General features: G+C 31.8%; 1 protein-coding gene across 3 annotated transcripts in view; it reads right to left on the bottom strand.

Annotated features, from left to right (window-relative positions):
- Positions 1-18,396, bottom strand: part of LOC140448300 (juvenile hormone esterase-like) — a 134,181-nt gene that overhangs the window by 26,266 nt on the left and 89,519 nt on the right. For all 3 annotated transcript variants that reach the window (XM_072541393.1, XM_072541389.1, XM_072541398.1), the window contains one exon: positions 12,733-12,874. In XM_072541393.1, the coding sequence (XP_072397494.1) occupies positions 12,733-12,874 (142 nt within the window). The remainder of the gene's footprint in view (positions 1-12,732; positions 12,875-18,396) is intronic.

Here is an 18,396-nt window from a genome sequence, read left to right as displayed (position 1 = left end):
AATAAAATTAAACTAAACTTAAACTTAAACAGAAGATGTGGCTTTTGTGAAACAACACATCGAGATGTTTCCTACAATAGATTCCCATTATTGTATGAAAAATACTCACAGATGTTACTTAGATGAAAAATTGTCTATTAGAAAAATGTTTTCCTTGTATACCGTCCATTGTAACGAGAATAATCGAGTTCCGGTGAGTCATTTAAAGTACAGAAAAATTTTTTGCGAGTGTTACAATTTATCACTCGTGCCAAAAAAGGATCAATGCACCCTCTGTAATAAAATTAGGGATGCAAAACGAATTACAATTGCTAAAGAAGAAGATAAGGTCAAATCTGAAAATGACCCCATATTTATGTCTGCAACGCTTGACTTACAGAGTGTTCTTCAAATACCGGCTGGTGAAGAGTCTCTGTTATATTACTGTCGTAAACTTTGCCTTTATAATTTCACTGTTTACGAGTCACGGTTTCCAAATGAAGCATATTGCATGCTGTGGTCTGAGGTGAATAGTAGAAGAGGCAGCAATGAAATTGGTACAGCTTTAATGCAGTGGGTTAATGGACTTTCAAAGAATATTAAAGAGATTTCATTGTTTTCAGACACTTGTGGGGGTCAAAATCGCAATTAGCACATCTCTGTGCTTCTGCTCTATTTGACCCAAACTACTCCTATTGAAATCATAAAGCAGAAATACCTAGAATCTGGACATTCTTTCATGGAAGTTGACAGCAAGCATAGTGCCATTGAAAGGGAAAAAAGGCATGTGTCTGTTAATTCTGTTATGGAGTGGATGAACATAATGAAAAGAGCCAGATCAAACAGAAACAGAAGCTCCGCTAATCCCTACCATGTCAAACAGCTGCATTTTTCCGATATGTTGGATATTAAAGATCTCTCAAAACTCACAATTAAAAATCGTCTGAAAGATGAGAATGGTAACACGGTCAGATGGCTTGAAATCAAATCTTTACGATATGAAAAATCAAATCCAGACATAATAAAATTTCGGTACAGTTACACAGAGCCCTATATTGAACTGAACGTACGCGGAAGAGGTCGGAAAAATTGTGCGAATGAAATAAAAAGAGCTTATAATCAACTACTGCCTATTAGTAACAAAAAAAAGGTAAATTTAATGAAGTTATGTAAAAAAGAAATTATACCAGAGGAACTGCATGGATGGTATGCATCTCTACCAACAGCCAATAATATACCAGATACAATAACCGAGCCAGCCGTTGAGAATGACGAAGAAGAGGAACTTTTTTAATATTCTTTTTTATTATAACTTATAATTATAATAATAATTATATTATACGTAATAAATAATTATTACTAAAACTCATTATTGTTGTTTATGCAAAAAATCACTAACTGATACTATTGCACAAAATACATAGTAAAGTATCTTCAAAGTATTAGTAACTTCAGATTAATAAATCTAAGAGCAGTAAATACACCTTAAGAAAGTTTGTTATAGAAAATTTTAAAAACCTGATTTATAGTGAAGATTTTATCTTTAATTTCAAATATCTCCATAACATCAAAATGTTAGTTAGTGACTTCTCGCTGGGATATGACGATATGTAATGTATTAAAATTAAATGTAAATTAAAAGTTGGAATAAAGTTTTTTGTGATTTAAATAGTATTAACTTTAATTGTTTTTAAAATTTTTCACATGCGTTTTTGATACATTTGGTATGTGAAAATTGTTGAATGTTACTGCATATTATCCTAAATTGTTCTCGAATTTGAATTAATTAGTCATACATGTTTATTATTTCATACAAGAACTCATTCAAAAAGACCCACTATCACAATGTATCACATATGTAATGCTTGTCTGATTGATATTTTTCATCCAACTTTGTTTCTTTTTATAAAAAACTTGAAACTGTTTTGTATTTGTATCAACATTGTTTGATTCTAATCATGTAATGTAATTCCATAAATGAATTATTGCATATTTAAGAAATTATTGAATAGGAAATTATAAATTATAAAAAATAATATACACATAATAATCAGTAATTAAAAAAAAAAAATAAAATGTTTACTGTTAATAAAGTTATTTTGCTTTTATCTATTTAGATTACTTATCTTAACATTTTGCAAGGCGTTAAAAACCTTATGCTATCACAGAAATAACATAGAGGTATATATGAAAGCTACTTAATAATCTTTTTTAAGATATTATCTTCCCGTGGTACTTCATTGTGAATCATTCAATTGATAATATTATGTTGTTTTCGATAACTTGTGGAATTTTTTCAATTTATCTAGTATGATATGGAGCATTAGAATCAAACAGCCTACTGTCACACCTGTTTAAAATACTCACCAAAGTCATAACTACTCGACTAACAAGGAAATTAGACGAATACCAACCATATGAACAGGCAGGTTTTAGAAAAGGCTATTCAACTTCCGATCACCTGTTAACCACAAAAATATTAATAGAAAAATGTAACGAATACAAGTTTCCAGTTTTCCTAGCATTTGTAGACTACGAAAAAGCTTTCGATACCATAGAACACACGGCCGTAATAAACGCAATGCAAAATTGTAGAATAGACAGCAGATATATTAACTTAATAAAAGAAACTATGAACCAAGCTACAGCTACATACTACCTAAATGAAAATGAACACACGAACCCTGTACCATTAAACAGGGGAGTCAAACAGGAAGATACTTTATCACCCAAACTGTTCACCTTAGTTTTGTAGGACGTTTTTAAAAACCTAAATTGGAAATATAAGGGAATAAACATCAATGGCCGCTACCTCAGTAATCTACGATTTGCAGATGACATAATCCTGATAGCTACTGACCTACAAGAAATGCAAACCATGCTTTTAGAACTACATACCGAATCTTCTAAAATAGGACTAGAAATGAATTTAAACAAAACAAAAGTCATGCACTCCAAAGACACCGTGACAATAATAAACGATAAAGTTATAGAAAAAGTTGAAGAATATATATACTTAGGACAAAAAATAATACTAAATAGGGAAATTCAAACTGAAGAAATAAAAAGAAGAAGAAAGTTAGCTTGGGCAGCAATCGGTAAACTGAACTATATACTCAGAAATCAACAAATTCAATTACATCTTAGATCTAAAGTTTTTGATGCATGCATTATTCCGATATTAACTTATGCGGCACAAACAGGGACAATCACAAAAAAGAATATGAATATACTTAGAGTCACTCAACACGCGATGGAAAGAGCAATGCTAGGTATATCACTTAAGGACAAGAAAACAAACACATGGATAAGACAGAAAACTAAAGTCACCGATGTGGTGCAAAAATCATTAAAGTTGAAATAGGAATACGCTGGACATGTAGCTAGGAGCGATCTAAACAAATGGCACAGATCAATTTTAACCTGGAGACCATACCAACACAAAAGACCCAGAGGCAGACCTCCTATGAGATGGACAGATGATCTGAAAAGGACTGCCGGGAAAAATTGGCTACAAGTAGCGTACAATAAAAAACAATGGAAAGGAAGACTTGAAGAGGCTTATGTTCAGATGTGGACGTGAATGGCTAGACGAAGAAGAAGAAGAAGAAGATATGGAGCATTATCAAGGATGGTCAAGGATATCAATGACCACTGAATTTTATGAAATTTTGTGCAATAGCTGTTCTACAATCCACTTTTTATAAGTATCTACTTCCATTTCCTTGGATGTCTGTCATATTTTTCTTACTGAGGAACAGTGGCGCACCGAGGGGGGGTTTCGGGGTTAAAACCCCCCTCAAGACCCTATTCCGACACTGTTTCTTACACATTTTAAGGACTCAAAATGGAGGTAACATCATAAAAAAAATTTTGGTGACCAACCAACCCCCCCCCTAGAGGCAAATTCTAGGTGCGCTACTGCTGAGGAAAGTAAGCTCAGCGATCATTACCACCAGCATACAAATATAAAATAAAAACAATAAACTGCGTTTGATTTAACCCATTTGCGCCTAACGGTGCCATATGAGCTCGTTAGAAGGTTTTTAAAACGTGAATAATTGTTTGTAGTGGGGACTCCGAAGCGGTTTGAGTGGTCAGACAAGTTTAGTACATGTCGATTAGTGATGTAACGAATATTCGCATTGGCATTCGCGAATATTCGCATATTTTTGCACATTCGCATTCGCATTCGCATTCGCACAAATATGTATAAGAAAAAAACTAATTTGAAGATTAGGTTAATAAAATAAAAATCCATTCACTTCTCAGTTTTTTTATTAAGAAACCTCACTTTAAACTATGTAAAAACTGTTTTTGTTTAAATTATTATGGCAATAAAATTTGCCTCTAAACATAGGTGTGACCATATGGGCTCGTTAGGCGTTAAAGCCATTTAAGAATAATGTGCTTTATTTTAGGGGAATTACGCTTTAAGAAGCTCTAGATATAGCTTATGATGAAGGAAATGCCGTAGATATATACATTGAGCCTTTTCATACATTTTAGACACTGAAACTGGAATAGTGTATGTTAGATGGATGGACAATAATGTTGTCACCCTTGCTAGTACGAGTTATGGTATTGAGCCAGTGAAGGCAGTAGACAGGTTTAACAGAAAATAAAAGAAAATACTTTCCATACCAAGGCCTAATCTTATAGCGCAATACAATAAAAATATGGATGGAACTGACCAAATGGACAACAACATACTTGGTAAGTTTGTCTCTTTGTCTACCTTTAGAATATAATTTTTTTTCTGATTGTAGTTATCGCATTGGTATTAGATCAAAGTATGGCTTTTATTTCATCAGAACAATAGCAAGCTTTTGTTAAAAGCGACTAATATTTGCACATTTCGACAGCCCAGAGGAAAGAAAACAATTTATTTAATTGTTTAGTTTTTGCCAACTTAATATCGTAAGCCTAATTGTTTTAATTTCTTTTTATAATAAATGATGGATTCGACCGTTACTTGATGGAAATTCATTTTACATAACAATAAAACACTGAAAACTTTTGTTTTCAAAACTTCCACAAAAATTTTCTTATCACTACAGCTATTTCGGCAGAGTGACTTTCTCAAGTGTCTTTGATAGGTGTGCCTTTTATAAGATTCTATTTGACCCAATCGAGAAAAAAAAAATCATCAAAGACCATAAATTTCGTTGGGAACGGAAATTGCGAACGAAAAAAAAAGGATCTACGGCAATTGGAAAACATTTTAATTTAGGTGAATCAACTGTAAAAGCAATTAAGAAGAATAAAGTTGTTATAAGAAAATCTATAATTTCTGGTACAAAATTAAGCGCCAAATTTTCATCTTACTTAAGGGATGTATTATTAGAAAGAACAGAAAGAGCCATCGCAATTTAGATTGAGGAACTAATTCAGAGAAGAATTCCTGTAAGTGGTTATTTAGTCCAGGGAAAAGCTCTTTAGTTTTATGAGTTAATGAAACAGTCTCCAACTTCCACTTCCCAAGCTGGTAAAGAATTTTCAGCTAGCAAAAGATGGCTAACCGGGTTAAAATAAATGCACTTCATAATATCAAGATTACAGGATAGAGTGCTACAGCAGATGAAGCAGTAGCAAAAATATTTCCACAGGAGCTAGCGAAAATTATTGAGTAGGTATAGTAAAGATCGAGTAATACTATTACTTTATAGCAATGCATCAGGAGATCGAATGTTAAAACGGCTCTTAATAAATAAATTTCTTAGACCACATGCTTTTAAAGGCAGATATTCAAAACAACTGTGAGTGCCAGAAGTAGAAGCCTATATGAAGGAAAAATCTCTCGATTTGAAAGTTTTATTAATTATTGATAATGCAGCAGGTCATCAAAACGTTCAAATAATATTTCTTTCGTCCAATACAACAAGCCATTAGATTAACGTATAATTGCAAGTTTAAAAATTATTACATAAAGGCAACTTACAGATCCATAGTGAGTAAACTAGAAAATGAGCTATGAACAGTAAAAGACTTGTGGAAGCAATTTTTTATTTTTGATTGTTTGATTCATGTTGTATCTGCTTTCGCTCAAATAAGACCAAGAACTTTAAATGCCTGTTGGAAAAAGGTTTGGCCAGCATATGTAACCAGCAATGCAACCATTTAAACATCGACACTACCAGACGCAATAATTAATTTGGCACATGAAATTAGCTAAGATGGGTTTATTACCTTCAGGCACGATTTTTTTTAGCCGATTGTCGAATATAGGCCTTTCCTAAATTTCGCCATTCATCTCTGTTGTTTGTAAGTCGTTTTGACGTTGGTCCTGCAGTTCTTTTAATATCGTCGCTCCAGCGCATTTGCGGTCTTTCTCGTGGTCTTTTAGCTTCATATGGCCGCCAATTCTCGATTTCTTTATTCCATCGGCCATGCTTAAAACGTTCGTTATGTTCAACCCATTTCCATTTCAGTTTAGCTAAAATTTAGCTGGTTTTATGGCCTTTGTGAGATACCCAGCATCTCTCGTTCCATAGCTCTCTGAGTTTTTCTGATCTTCTCCATGTTTTTTTTAGCGAATGTCCAGGTTTGAGCTTCATATGTAAGTATAGGTAGTATACAGGAATTAAACACTTTGGTTCGTAGTCTTTGAGGTATATTTTTATTTTTAAGTACGTATGAGAGTCTTCCGAATGCTGTCCATCCCATTTTTACACGTCTGCTTATTTCGGTAGTCACGAAGACATAGATGAATTGTTTGTGGATGATGCATTAAGTGACCATGATATAATTGATCAAACTTTAGTTCTAACTTTAGATGGCGTCGTGAGTCTAAAATATAATAATGATGAGAAATAAAAATCACCCCCCTCACTGCTAAATTAATTCGAGAAGGTCTTCAACTTTGCAGTAAATTAGAAAATCATTTTCTTATTAATGACCCCAATTCTGAACGAGAATTTAAATTACAACGTGAGCTGCAGAACTGCATGTCAGGATATCGTGAGCTACATAAAAAATAACTAGCATCATCCTCGCCAAGTTTAATTACTGATTACATTGTCAGAAAAGGAAGAGCTACACAGAACGAGAATGAAGTTTGTGAAAATCCATCACATTTACCGCAAATATCTATTGCAGAGACAGTTTTTTTCTGACGATGAAGATAAAAATATATGGGTATGTTTAGTGGCTTCAAACATGTACATCCAAAATTCCGAAAACGTTCTGTGATGTAGCCCGATAGGGTTTTTATTATTGTACCTTTTATAAATGATTTTTTTAAATAAAATTTTTAATAATGAAAGACATAAACATTTAAGAACTGACGATATATCACAAGTTGTAAAAAATAATTTTAATTTTAAAACTCATGTAATTATTTTAAATTTTACAACTCATGTAATTATCTTAAGGCCATTGATGTTGTAAACAAATCGTAAATAATTATAATGTTTGATATGACGTAGCACTAATTTGCAGAAAAGTTTACTTCAGTTTGTAAAAGACACACTATTATCCATTGTACTTTAATTTACATATTGTACTACATGCCTATCTTCTTGTTAAACTGTAATTTACTGCTTATATCACCTCACTTTAATACTCAATTGGTAATTACAGTGTTTTCGCCATCATAGCAATAAAATTGTAGAATCTATAATACAGGTCTGCAAGAAAATATTTTTTTAAAGTTGTTTGAAATTTAATAACTGATTTTTATGTAATTTTCAGCGCTGATTTCAAAAATTCAAACCATTTTTGTCTATCATGTTAGGTTTTCTTACAAAGTAGGGAGTATGTTTGGGTATAATAACAAAATGTAAGCAATTTTTCATCTTTTTCCAATGTTGTAAAATTTAAGTTTATTTATTAATCATGTTCTAAACTACGTTTCCAGTACACTTAGTACATAAGTAAGCTCTTTGTAAGAACGTTTTCGCTTTCTGTCGAAGCTTCTTTTACTGCTTTTCCAGCTGTGGACTCGAGGAAGATCATCTCTTTTCATCATCCAGCAGTAGTTTGCTATCATGCTCACGTTCCATCTTTCTTGGTATCTTCTTTTCATTTCTTTGGTGTCTTTGTGCAACCTTTACCTTCTCTTTACTGATATCACTAAGGTTTGCCGAAAAATAGTTAAGATGTGAGTGGAGAATGTGAAGTTTAATGCTCATGTTACAGCTCAGCTTCTTAAAGTTGTCGATCATGTCTGCTACGATTGTCTTATAGTTTGGATCTCTTTTGTAACCTAATAAACCGGTAACAACTAATGTAATAGATGCTCATGCTGTCTTTTCATTTGTTTCCATTTTGTCTACAAAGTTGGGATCTGTCCACAAAGATATCTGAAACACCCCTCTTCTTTAGTCAAAACCTTGTCAAATTGTTTTATCGGTCCCAACTTAATGTGAAGTGGTTAAAGTAACTGCAGCAGTTGCTTTAATAAAGTCCTCGTAGACATACCTCAGGACTTGCAACTTTATGTAGAGTCATATGTCGCCATGTTACCAATCCAACGGTAACTTTACCATCCTATTTGTAAACACGACATAATGTAAACTAAACTTCACATATTAATTTTTAAAGGGTTTTTACCCTCATATTTAGTGGCTACATTCATGTAATATATTGACACTGATGATGGAATACTTATTCCGAAAACGTTTTGTCTTTTTAACATAGCCCGACGGGGTTTTTTATATACCTTTTTATAAAGGATTTTATTGGAAAATTTTTATTATATGGTATACAGCCAACTACAGGAACTTAGTTTCCTTGTGGACTATATTAAGTATTTTTCTTTCAAAAATCGCATCATATACTAGTCAATTTTTCAAGTAATTTGTGTGAGAAAAAAGTAGCCCGTCTTTCCTGGACTTCTTCTTCTTCTTCTTTTGGCATCATAACCATGGATAAGTCTTTGCCTATCTGGCTGTGTCTTTCCATTCAGATCTCACTTTCGCCCTTTTCCTCCATTGTCTTATATTCATGGCTTTCAGGTCGTCTTCCACGTCATCTAACTATCTCGTCCTGGGCCTTTCTTTTTCCGCCTTACTACCGGCTTTCACTGTAACATCTTCTTTGTCGTTTTCGTGTCTTCTTGTCGCTGAACATGTCGCAGCCATGACAGTCTTTGACTTTTCGCAAATCTTACAATGTCATACCCTTCATTTAGTTCATTAACCTCGTCGTTTCTCCTGATTTTCCATGTGCCGTTTTTCTCTTGCACCGGGCCATATACTTTTCTCAGTATCTTTCTCTCGAATGTCCTGAGTTGGGCTTCCTCTTTTTTCGTCATTACCCAGGTTTCACAACCATAGGTTACTACGGATCTAATCAAAGTTCTGTAGATAGTCATTTTGGTTCTTTTGTCTAATAAACCGATGTCATCAATCTTTTATTAGCATAGTATGTACGATTTCCACTGGAAATACGTGCCTTAATTTCGCTACTTAGGGAATTCTACTGATTGATTTCTGTGCCCAGATATGTGAAGGCATCCACACGTTCAATAGTATAGTTGTCTTATTTTCATTCTTAGATGTTCTTTTGATGGTCATGTACTTAGTTTTTGTTTCGTTTATTTTAAGCCCTCTTTTTTGTGCTTCAGGATTGTGTTTATATGGCCGGTTACATTGGTTTTTCTGATGACTGCTTTAAGAACTAGGTTGAACAGCATGGTTAAAAGTGCGTCTCCCTATCTCACCCATATGTTTATGAAAAATAGGGGAGACAGTTTTCTATCTACTCTAACTGCGGCTTTTGAATCCGGCAACGTCATTTTTATGAAGGTGATATTTTTTTTGGTATACCTAGATTTTGAAGGTCTTCCAGCATTTTGTCTCTTTTCACACTATCAAAAGCTTGTTTAAAGTGCATACACATAATATATAGTTCTATGTCGTATTCATAATCTTTCTCTTGTATTGTTTCAAATATGAATATGTTGTCTGTAGTGGCTCTGTTTGGTCTGAATCCATTTTGATAATCACCAATTATATTTTCGGAGTATTCTGACAATCTAGTCTAGATAATGCCAGAAAGGATTTTATATATTACATTTAGCAATGTAATTGGTTTGTAATTCTGGCATTCCCTCTTATCCCCTGTTTTATATATTGGCTGTATAAGATTCTTTCCCAGAGTTCGGGTCCTCCATATTTCAACAATTCTGCGAAACTCCGTCCAATCCTGGCGGTTTACTGTTTTTTAGTTTCTTTATTATTTGAACTACTTTTTTTTTTTTTTGGGAACTACTTCTTCATAACTCAAATTTTCAATGGACTTACTTACCGGACTTACCCTAATAAATAATTTTAGGTACCTAAAATCTGTTTTACAGAATAATGGGAAAATAGATGTATATGAATGTATGAATGTATATAATTAGGGTTGGGTGAATAAAGTGAAATGGGGTGAGTAGAGTGTTGTGTGACAGAAAACCTCAATGAACCTTAAGGGAAATTTCTATAAAACAGCCATTAGACCAGCTATAGATGTATGGAACTAAATGTTCTATTAATTGGGCAATTAAAAAGAAAGAGGAATAACGAATGCATGTGGCGGAAATGAGAATGATTAGATAAATGAGTGGAGTGACAAAAAAGAATAAAATTAAGAATAAGTTTATTAGAAGAAGCCTAGGAGTGGTACTAATTGGTACCAAATTAAAAGCATAGGTTGATGGTTATGTCATATTCAACATCGAGACGTTAATTACCCAATACGAAAAATTGCTGATCTGCAGATTCCTGGAAGAAGTGGGAGAGGAAGACCAAAGATGATGTCGGTGGAGGTGTTTGATATTGATATGATCCACGATAGAAGTTTATAAAGAAATCTTATTAGGGAAGCATAGATATAAAGGCAAAGAAAATGATGATAACTCGATTGTTTGCCGTATATCATATAAAATGTACGTACAATGAAATATTTTGTCATAAGTGATGGATTTGACTAAACCAGGACTACTTTGAATTTAATAATCAAATATATACAAATAACAGTGCAGGACTTATAATGGGTAATCCTCTAAACCCATTGCTATAAGACATTTTTATGGATTATGTAGAGACAAAGATTTTAAAACATACCGTATTCAAACAGTTTTTGTATTGGTGGAGATACGTAGACGCGATGTACTGGTATGTTTTACAGGAACGAACAGACAACTTGATCAATTTTCATCGTATATTAATTCACTTCATAGTTATATTGAATTTACAATAGAAACAGAACAAAATCAATTCATTAATTGTTTAGATTAAAAAATCATCATACTTAAAAATAAACATGAAGTCTTCGTATTTCTTAAATCTGCCCATACTGACCTGACTAACACAATTCATCATCCCATTCTACACAACATAAACTGGCTGCCTATCATAGCATGTTACATAGATTACTAGAAATTCCGATGCCAAAATACAACTTTAAAACAGAATTAAATATCATTAAGCAAATAGCAGTAAACAATGGGTACAACGAACAAACAATTAATAAAATTTTAAATTAAAAACGACACAAAAAAGTCCTGAAATTAGTATTTCCACCACCAGAGAAAAAAACCGAGTACCTTCTGCTCCATTACACATACAGGCAAAATATCAACAAAGCTTTTAGAGCAAACAACAACTTGGGCAAATATATTAAAAACAACAAGAGCCAAAACAAAAAGCACTTACACAGTGGTTTATACAAACTTAAATCTGGTGACTGCCCAAAAACTTACATCGGTCAAAGTGGTAGAACTTTTAACAAACGTATAGCAGAACATAAAAGGGCTTTCAATAATAGAAAAACATATTCTACATACGCACTTCACCTTCTAGATCATAATCATTCTTTTAATGGCCAATTTCAAATTCTTCACATCCAAAATAAAAGCTTTAAGCTATTTTTATTAGAATCTATGGAAATTGACAAATTAAAAAACACAGACATAATTCTGAATGACCAACTTAAGACAAACAGTTCTTCACTCCTCAACCTATTTTGTTAAAGACTATAAAGTGTAAACACATACCAAAAATAGATCACTTAAGAAAGGCACTCTGTCGAAATAGCTGTAGTGATAAAATTTTATAATAAATTTTGTGGAAGTTTTGAAAACCAAGTTTTCAGTGATTTATTGTTTTATAAAGAAATCTTATTAGGGAAGCCAACTAAGCATAGGGATAAAGGAAAAGAGAATGATGATTCGATTGTTTGCCGTATATTTTATAAAATGTATGTACAACGAAATATTTCATCGCCTGAATGCTCACTTTTTCGAGTTTCAATGACTGTGCTCTAAAATGTTTTTAAATATTTCTATTAGATATTATTGATATTGAAACAGTGTTTATATTAACCTCCCATTTTAGTTAGGTATGTGCTTTTCGAGAATTTGTGCCCTGCTTAGCACGTTATGTAGATATTTAAATAATGTTTGAAGTAAATCTTATTCAAGAGTGAACGAAAATATTGATATATATATATATATATATATATATATATATATATATATATATATATATATATATATATATATATATATATATATATTACACAAAACATTTCAAAAATGATTTTAAAAACAACAACAAAAGCTATCAAGGGGATATTTTTATTGATTTGTCGACAATTAAATTGATTATCGACAATGTTTTGAGAAAATAATCGCAAAAATTGTTTTGGGGCATCTATGTCAGGAATAAGTAAAAAATGCAGATAGTTTAAGTTAAAGGATGCAGCCGCAAAATTGCCCAAACCATCACACAAACCTTGTATATATTTTAAAAATATATAACTTACCTTAAACCGTAGGTCGCCTACTGGAGCTTTTCCGTATGGTATACATAAAAACGAATGAAACTTGTCCCCATTGAAATCTGTCCTAGTGCCTCCAGAAATTTTTCCCTCCGCTATTTGCACCACATGAGCCATAGTTGATCGACTGTAATAATAAAATAAATGCAGTTCAACTAGGTACTCAACAGAAATCTCGTTAGTTACGTAACCGAAGTCAAGGTTAAATAAAATTACGAAAATGGTTCTATTGTGGAATTTAAAATTGATATAAATGTTATCTTAATCATATATTAGGAACCGAACCACTTTTTTTAGAAAATTAAAATTAATTTATAAGAATGGCGATCAGAGGGAATACACAAATTTTAAAATAATAATTATTAGAACTTTAATGAAAAGGAGTGTGGGAGAATAAGTAAAAATAAGCTAAATGATGGTTTTAAAAAGAAACTATATATATATATATATATATATATATATATATATATATATATATAAAGGTTAAAGATTAACCTACATTAGCTTGTCAAAGTTACCTCTTAAAATACTAGTAGACAACAAAAAAACCCAATTCCTCTCCTAGCAAGTAATGTAGCGCCTATAAGCCCCCTTTTTTAAAGTTTTATGTTTGTTTTGTCCTGTTAATTGTGTTCTGTTTGTCCCTAATTGGGTTTTAATTTATTATTTTAACATTTGACATCACAATTCTCTGCCTAGCAGAAATTAAATGCTTTTAATCAAAAGTTGATAATTACAAGTCAAAGAAATTGCACACCCACAAAATAGTATAAGTACTTTCATTCATTGTCATATAACTGTCCTCTTTCTTTATAAAAATTTTCAATAATTTAACACACATTTCAAAATATATCTCTTTAATAAATATAAATAACTTTAATAATTTAAATAATATAAAACATCACATTTTCTTTCAACAAACAATAACATATACCTTACTCCTACATCCTCTGTTAACATCCCTCCCCTCAAAAAACTTCCTCCTAAGTTGTTAGACAGTTACAACATTGACCTAAGATCACTCATTATCAGTAATACGGGATAGTTTGAACTATGAATCACCAATCACTATATAAAAACTCTTGTACCGGAATGTAAGTAGTATCTTGTTTATTTCTAATTTATTACAATTCAACAGATTTTTTCTCTTACCAATTTGTGGGTTGTTACTCTGTCTGCTAAAGCAATTTATGCATATTAATAAACACAGACATGTAATATTGGCATAATTACTAAAACCTTTTTTTACCTTATAAGACAGCACCCTAATATGGGCTTTTTATAATTTCAGCATTTAATTTACTTTGTACCACTGACCTGATGATGCTTTGTAAATTTTAGAAAGCGAAACCGGTCGTCTTGGGTAGTAAAATTAAACTGATTATGAGTAAGGCTAATTATTTATTTTTTACTTATTTTTAATTAATTAATTCCTTCATTAATTAAACAAATCCAAACATAAATAACATTTAAAACTCAGGGCTGAATGATCAATACTTACTTTTGTGGCTTCAAATATTTCTCAGTGGTTTTCTTATAGGAATAGACAAAACAGAATTAAAATAATACCCATGTCGATTTCACTTTATCAAAAACGGAAATCGATATTGAATATTGCAAATTTTATTTAGTCTCCTATCTTTATTTCATATGGCAATTACAAAAAAAAGAACCTTATTTCTTTTTGTCTCCAAATTTTTTTAAACCAATAACTGTGAATCTCTCTAGTTCTGCTTTTCAGAATGTTCTCGATGTACAATTTTCTTGATATATAAACAATTTTTATTTATCAATATTATTGTATCATAAAAAAAGTCAACTACAATGATTTACAATAAACAAATCTGATTGAAATTTGATGATTTTATAATAGTGAAATATGTAGTTCCATATGCCCTATGGTATTTAACACGAAAAACAATACATTCATATCATAGCAGAAAACGACTGACCTTTGCTGATGATTGTACATTGTCTTCACCCATAACACGTTTCCTTACTTGCTGGTGTTTCGATCAAATGAAAACTCGTCCACGTTCTCCAAGAATGTCTCTGCTCCTCTGCTAAATTTTGTTCTCCTTTCCTTTCACTACTTCGTACCGTACTCGTTCCGGCTTTCTCCTGATGCAATCTTTCAAATTTTTGAATCACTTAACACAATACTGGATACTTTAGACTCAAGAATTTATATCATCTCTCGACTTGGCCTATTACTCGTTCCACGATTTGTTTGATGATGCTTGTAACTTTTCAAACACAAACCGGCCTTTGCCTTTTTTTAGTACACTGCACTCAAAACTGGCCTTCTCCTTTCGATTGAACAAAACACACCGCCTCACTCTCCTCATTCATCTCCGACTTCCAAATCTTCTTCTTGCAGTACCGTCTAATATCGGAGGTTGGCTACCATCACAGCAATCCTTACTTTGTTGGCTGCAGCTCTTTTCCTTGGATTATGAGTCTAAGCAGAAAGTACTTTTCTCCTCTCATTATGTGGCCCAGATATTACAGTTTTTTCGTTTTTATGGTTTTTATGACTTCGCATTCCTTCCCCATCTTCAGCAGAACATCTTGATTTGTTACTCTTTCTGTCCATGGTATTTTCCACATTCTTCTGTAATACCACATCTCGAATGCCTCAATGTTTTTGATGTTTATCTTTTTCAGTGTCCAGGCTTCCATGCCGTACAGCAGAACGGAGAAAACATAGCACCTTAACATTCTCGTTCTTGAGTTTATATTTATGTCCCGGCTGCATAGGAACTTTTTCATTTTGACAAACGATTGTCTCGCTATCTCTATTCGCCTCTTGATTTCTCTTGTCTGGTCATTAGTATCAGTGAAGCAAACCCCTAAATATTTGTAGGACGTAACTTCCAAATCGTTCCCCCACAATTAATTTTCCATCCAATCAAAACCAACTTTCAATCATGTCGCATTATTTACCCAAAACTACCTCTTTTCTTAATCTAAACAAATTTTCAAATATACGTATATTTTTGTCTTTATGGAGTTCCAAGGAAGAAATAAATTTCCATATCCTTATTCTACTTCCTACAACGAATCAAATCATTGATCAAATCACTTATCTATTTTTGAGAATCTTAATAAAAAAGGTAGATTTTAACTATCTACTATGTAACGCATATCTCGAAAACTTAATCGTTTGTCCTTTGTTTAACTAAAACATATTGTCTGTGGTTTTAATAATCATTTCGACGAACACTTTCTTAAACCATCAACCCCAATCCTCTCTAATTCTTTGCTTGAAATACATTGTTCATGGGACTAGTAAACAATTCTGCGAAACACTCTCTTAGAACTAGCTATAATTTTTTTTACAAAATTTGTCATATACAGGGCGTTAAAAATTTATATGCTCGTAGTTGCGAAACATGTCAAATGATATATATATATATATATATATATATATATATATATATATATATATATATATATATATATATATATATATTGTTATGATATGTAAAATCGAGAAAAATATTGGTTTGTTTAAAATATTTCAAAGTCAAAAAACATTAAAAATAATTCAGATAAGTAGGATAATACCCAACAAACATTTCGAAGAAGGAAAGTTATTAAATTCTTGGATTACCTGTACTAAACAAAATGTAAGCTATACATAAATTACTTCTTTGTTATACTTGAGTGACCCGCATAATTTTAAGTGAAATTCAAAGACAATTGAACCGGGTTTTCCAAAAACATTAATGCAGTGATTAGAGACAATAGAAGAGATTTTAGAAAGAGGTTTTTGTTAGTTTTTAAGAATTATAGAAAAATATTATTTGTAAATAAGTTTTAGAAAATTTTATAATTATAGGTAAAAATTTGTTTGTTATCGAAATGAAAAAATGGGGGAATTGTGACGAGTTTTGATTGGCGGAGATTGAAAAAGGTGAGATAGGTATGTAGGAATGAAAGTTTAGCTAGATTGAGGAGAGAGAAAAGATAATCAGTTGGTTTTCCAAGTCTGTAAGACGAACAGTGATTGTTCTCTGGCGGTTCCCGAAATGTAGCAAGCAGTAGTGTTGAATGTTAGTGAGTTTTTGTAGAGTTAGTGTATCTGACAGAAGCTAAAGCAGCAAAATATTGTAAGTCATATTTCTCTACATATATTCCAAGAGTCACTGTTCAGGCCAACGAGAGATTCAGTTTATCGTAAAGAGAAGATATTCCAAGAGTCATTTTTCACTCGGGCCAACGAGAGATTCAGTTTATCGAGAGGAGAAAGGCTATCATAATTTGAATGATTTGTGCTTTTGAAGGAGATCATTAAGGACGATATACTTGCAACAATCTGTTGTGAGATTGCTGATTACATAGGGAGCGGTTGAGAGGAGATAATATAGTCTACAAGGAACAAGGATTTGGACCACTCATCATCAGAGAGAGATATTTTTGTTTTCTGCAGTTTTTTCTTTTATTGATAACACAATTTTTACACTTAATTTAGAAAGGATATAAATATTTTGATTAGGAGAGTTAGAATAGTTTGGGATTTTGAGATTTCAATTAATATTGTTTGTACCATTAATTTTGAATTGTTCACGTACGTAGAACAAAATTTTGAGAATCATTATATGAGATTTGTTTATTGAAAACTTTTGAGTGTGAATTATTTCATTATTTTTATTTCAATATATAGTGTTAGATCATATGTGTTTTTTATTATTCCGGTATTCTTTGGACCTTACCTTTCACATGTAATAGCATAGATATTGAAGCACGAATTTAACCCTGAGATAAAAGAATTAAAAAATTGTGATAGAGTCATAATCATATCATTTAAATAATTTTAATTAATCAAAAAAATTAATTAGCTAATTATTGCTTGGCGCACCAAGACTTTAAATATCACAATAATATATATATATATATATATATATATATATATATATATATATATATATATTATATCAATGGTATTCCGGGTTTGACTCCGCGTTAAATGTTGTTGGTTTTGATAAAAACCATTTTGACGACGTTTCGGCAAGATCTCACTTGCCATTTTCAAGTCTCTCTGGATGGTCTGCTTCTTGTCGATGTTCGAGTGGAAGTTCTTCCACTTCCACTCGAACATCGACAAGAAGCAGACCATCCAGAGAGACTTGAAAATGGCAAGTGAGATCTTGCCGAAACGTCGTCAAAATGGTTTTTATCAAAACCAACAACATTTAACGCGGAGTCAAACCCGGAATACCATTGATATAACATACAGCTCCCGCGGAAATATCAAAACTAACATATATATATATATATATATATATATATATATATATATATATATATATATATATATATATATATATATATATATTATTGAGAAAGTATTTTATTAATTTTATTTTTATTTATAATAAATGTTGTAATTTTTAAAATATGTGGTTCGTTGTTTAATTTAATATATACCTCAGCTAGCTCAATTATGTGTTTTAAGCAATCTGTCACTGTGTGACGTCGACTCTGTAGTCTCCTGGTAGAGTTCAAAAAGAAATTAAACCAAAATTTACTTTAGACTTTTGATAAATTAACCCAAATGAAGCACGTTATTTATTAATATTGAACAAATTTAATATAAACAATAAAATTCGTCTGCAACTTGGGTTGCCTTTAAAAATTTACAAA

This window comes from Diabrotica undecimpunctata, chromosome 1 (genome assembly GCF_040954645.1).
Source record: "Diabrotica undecimpunctata isolate CICGRU chromosome 1, icDiaUnde3, whole genome shotgun sequence".
Classification (NCBI taxonomy): Eukaryota; Metazoa; Arthropoda; class Insecta; order Coleoptera; family Chrysomelidae; genus Diabrotica; species Diabrotica undecimpunctata.
The sequence above is the reverse complement of the archived record's forward strand: the minus strand, read 5'-3'. Positions and strand labels throughout refer to the sequence as shown.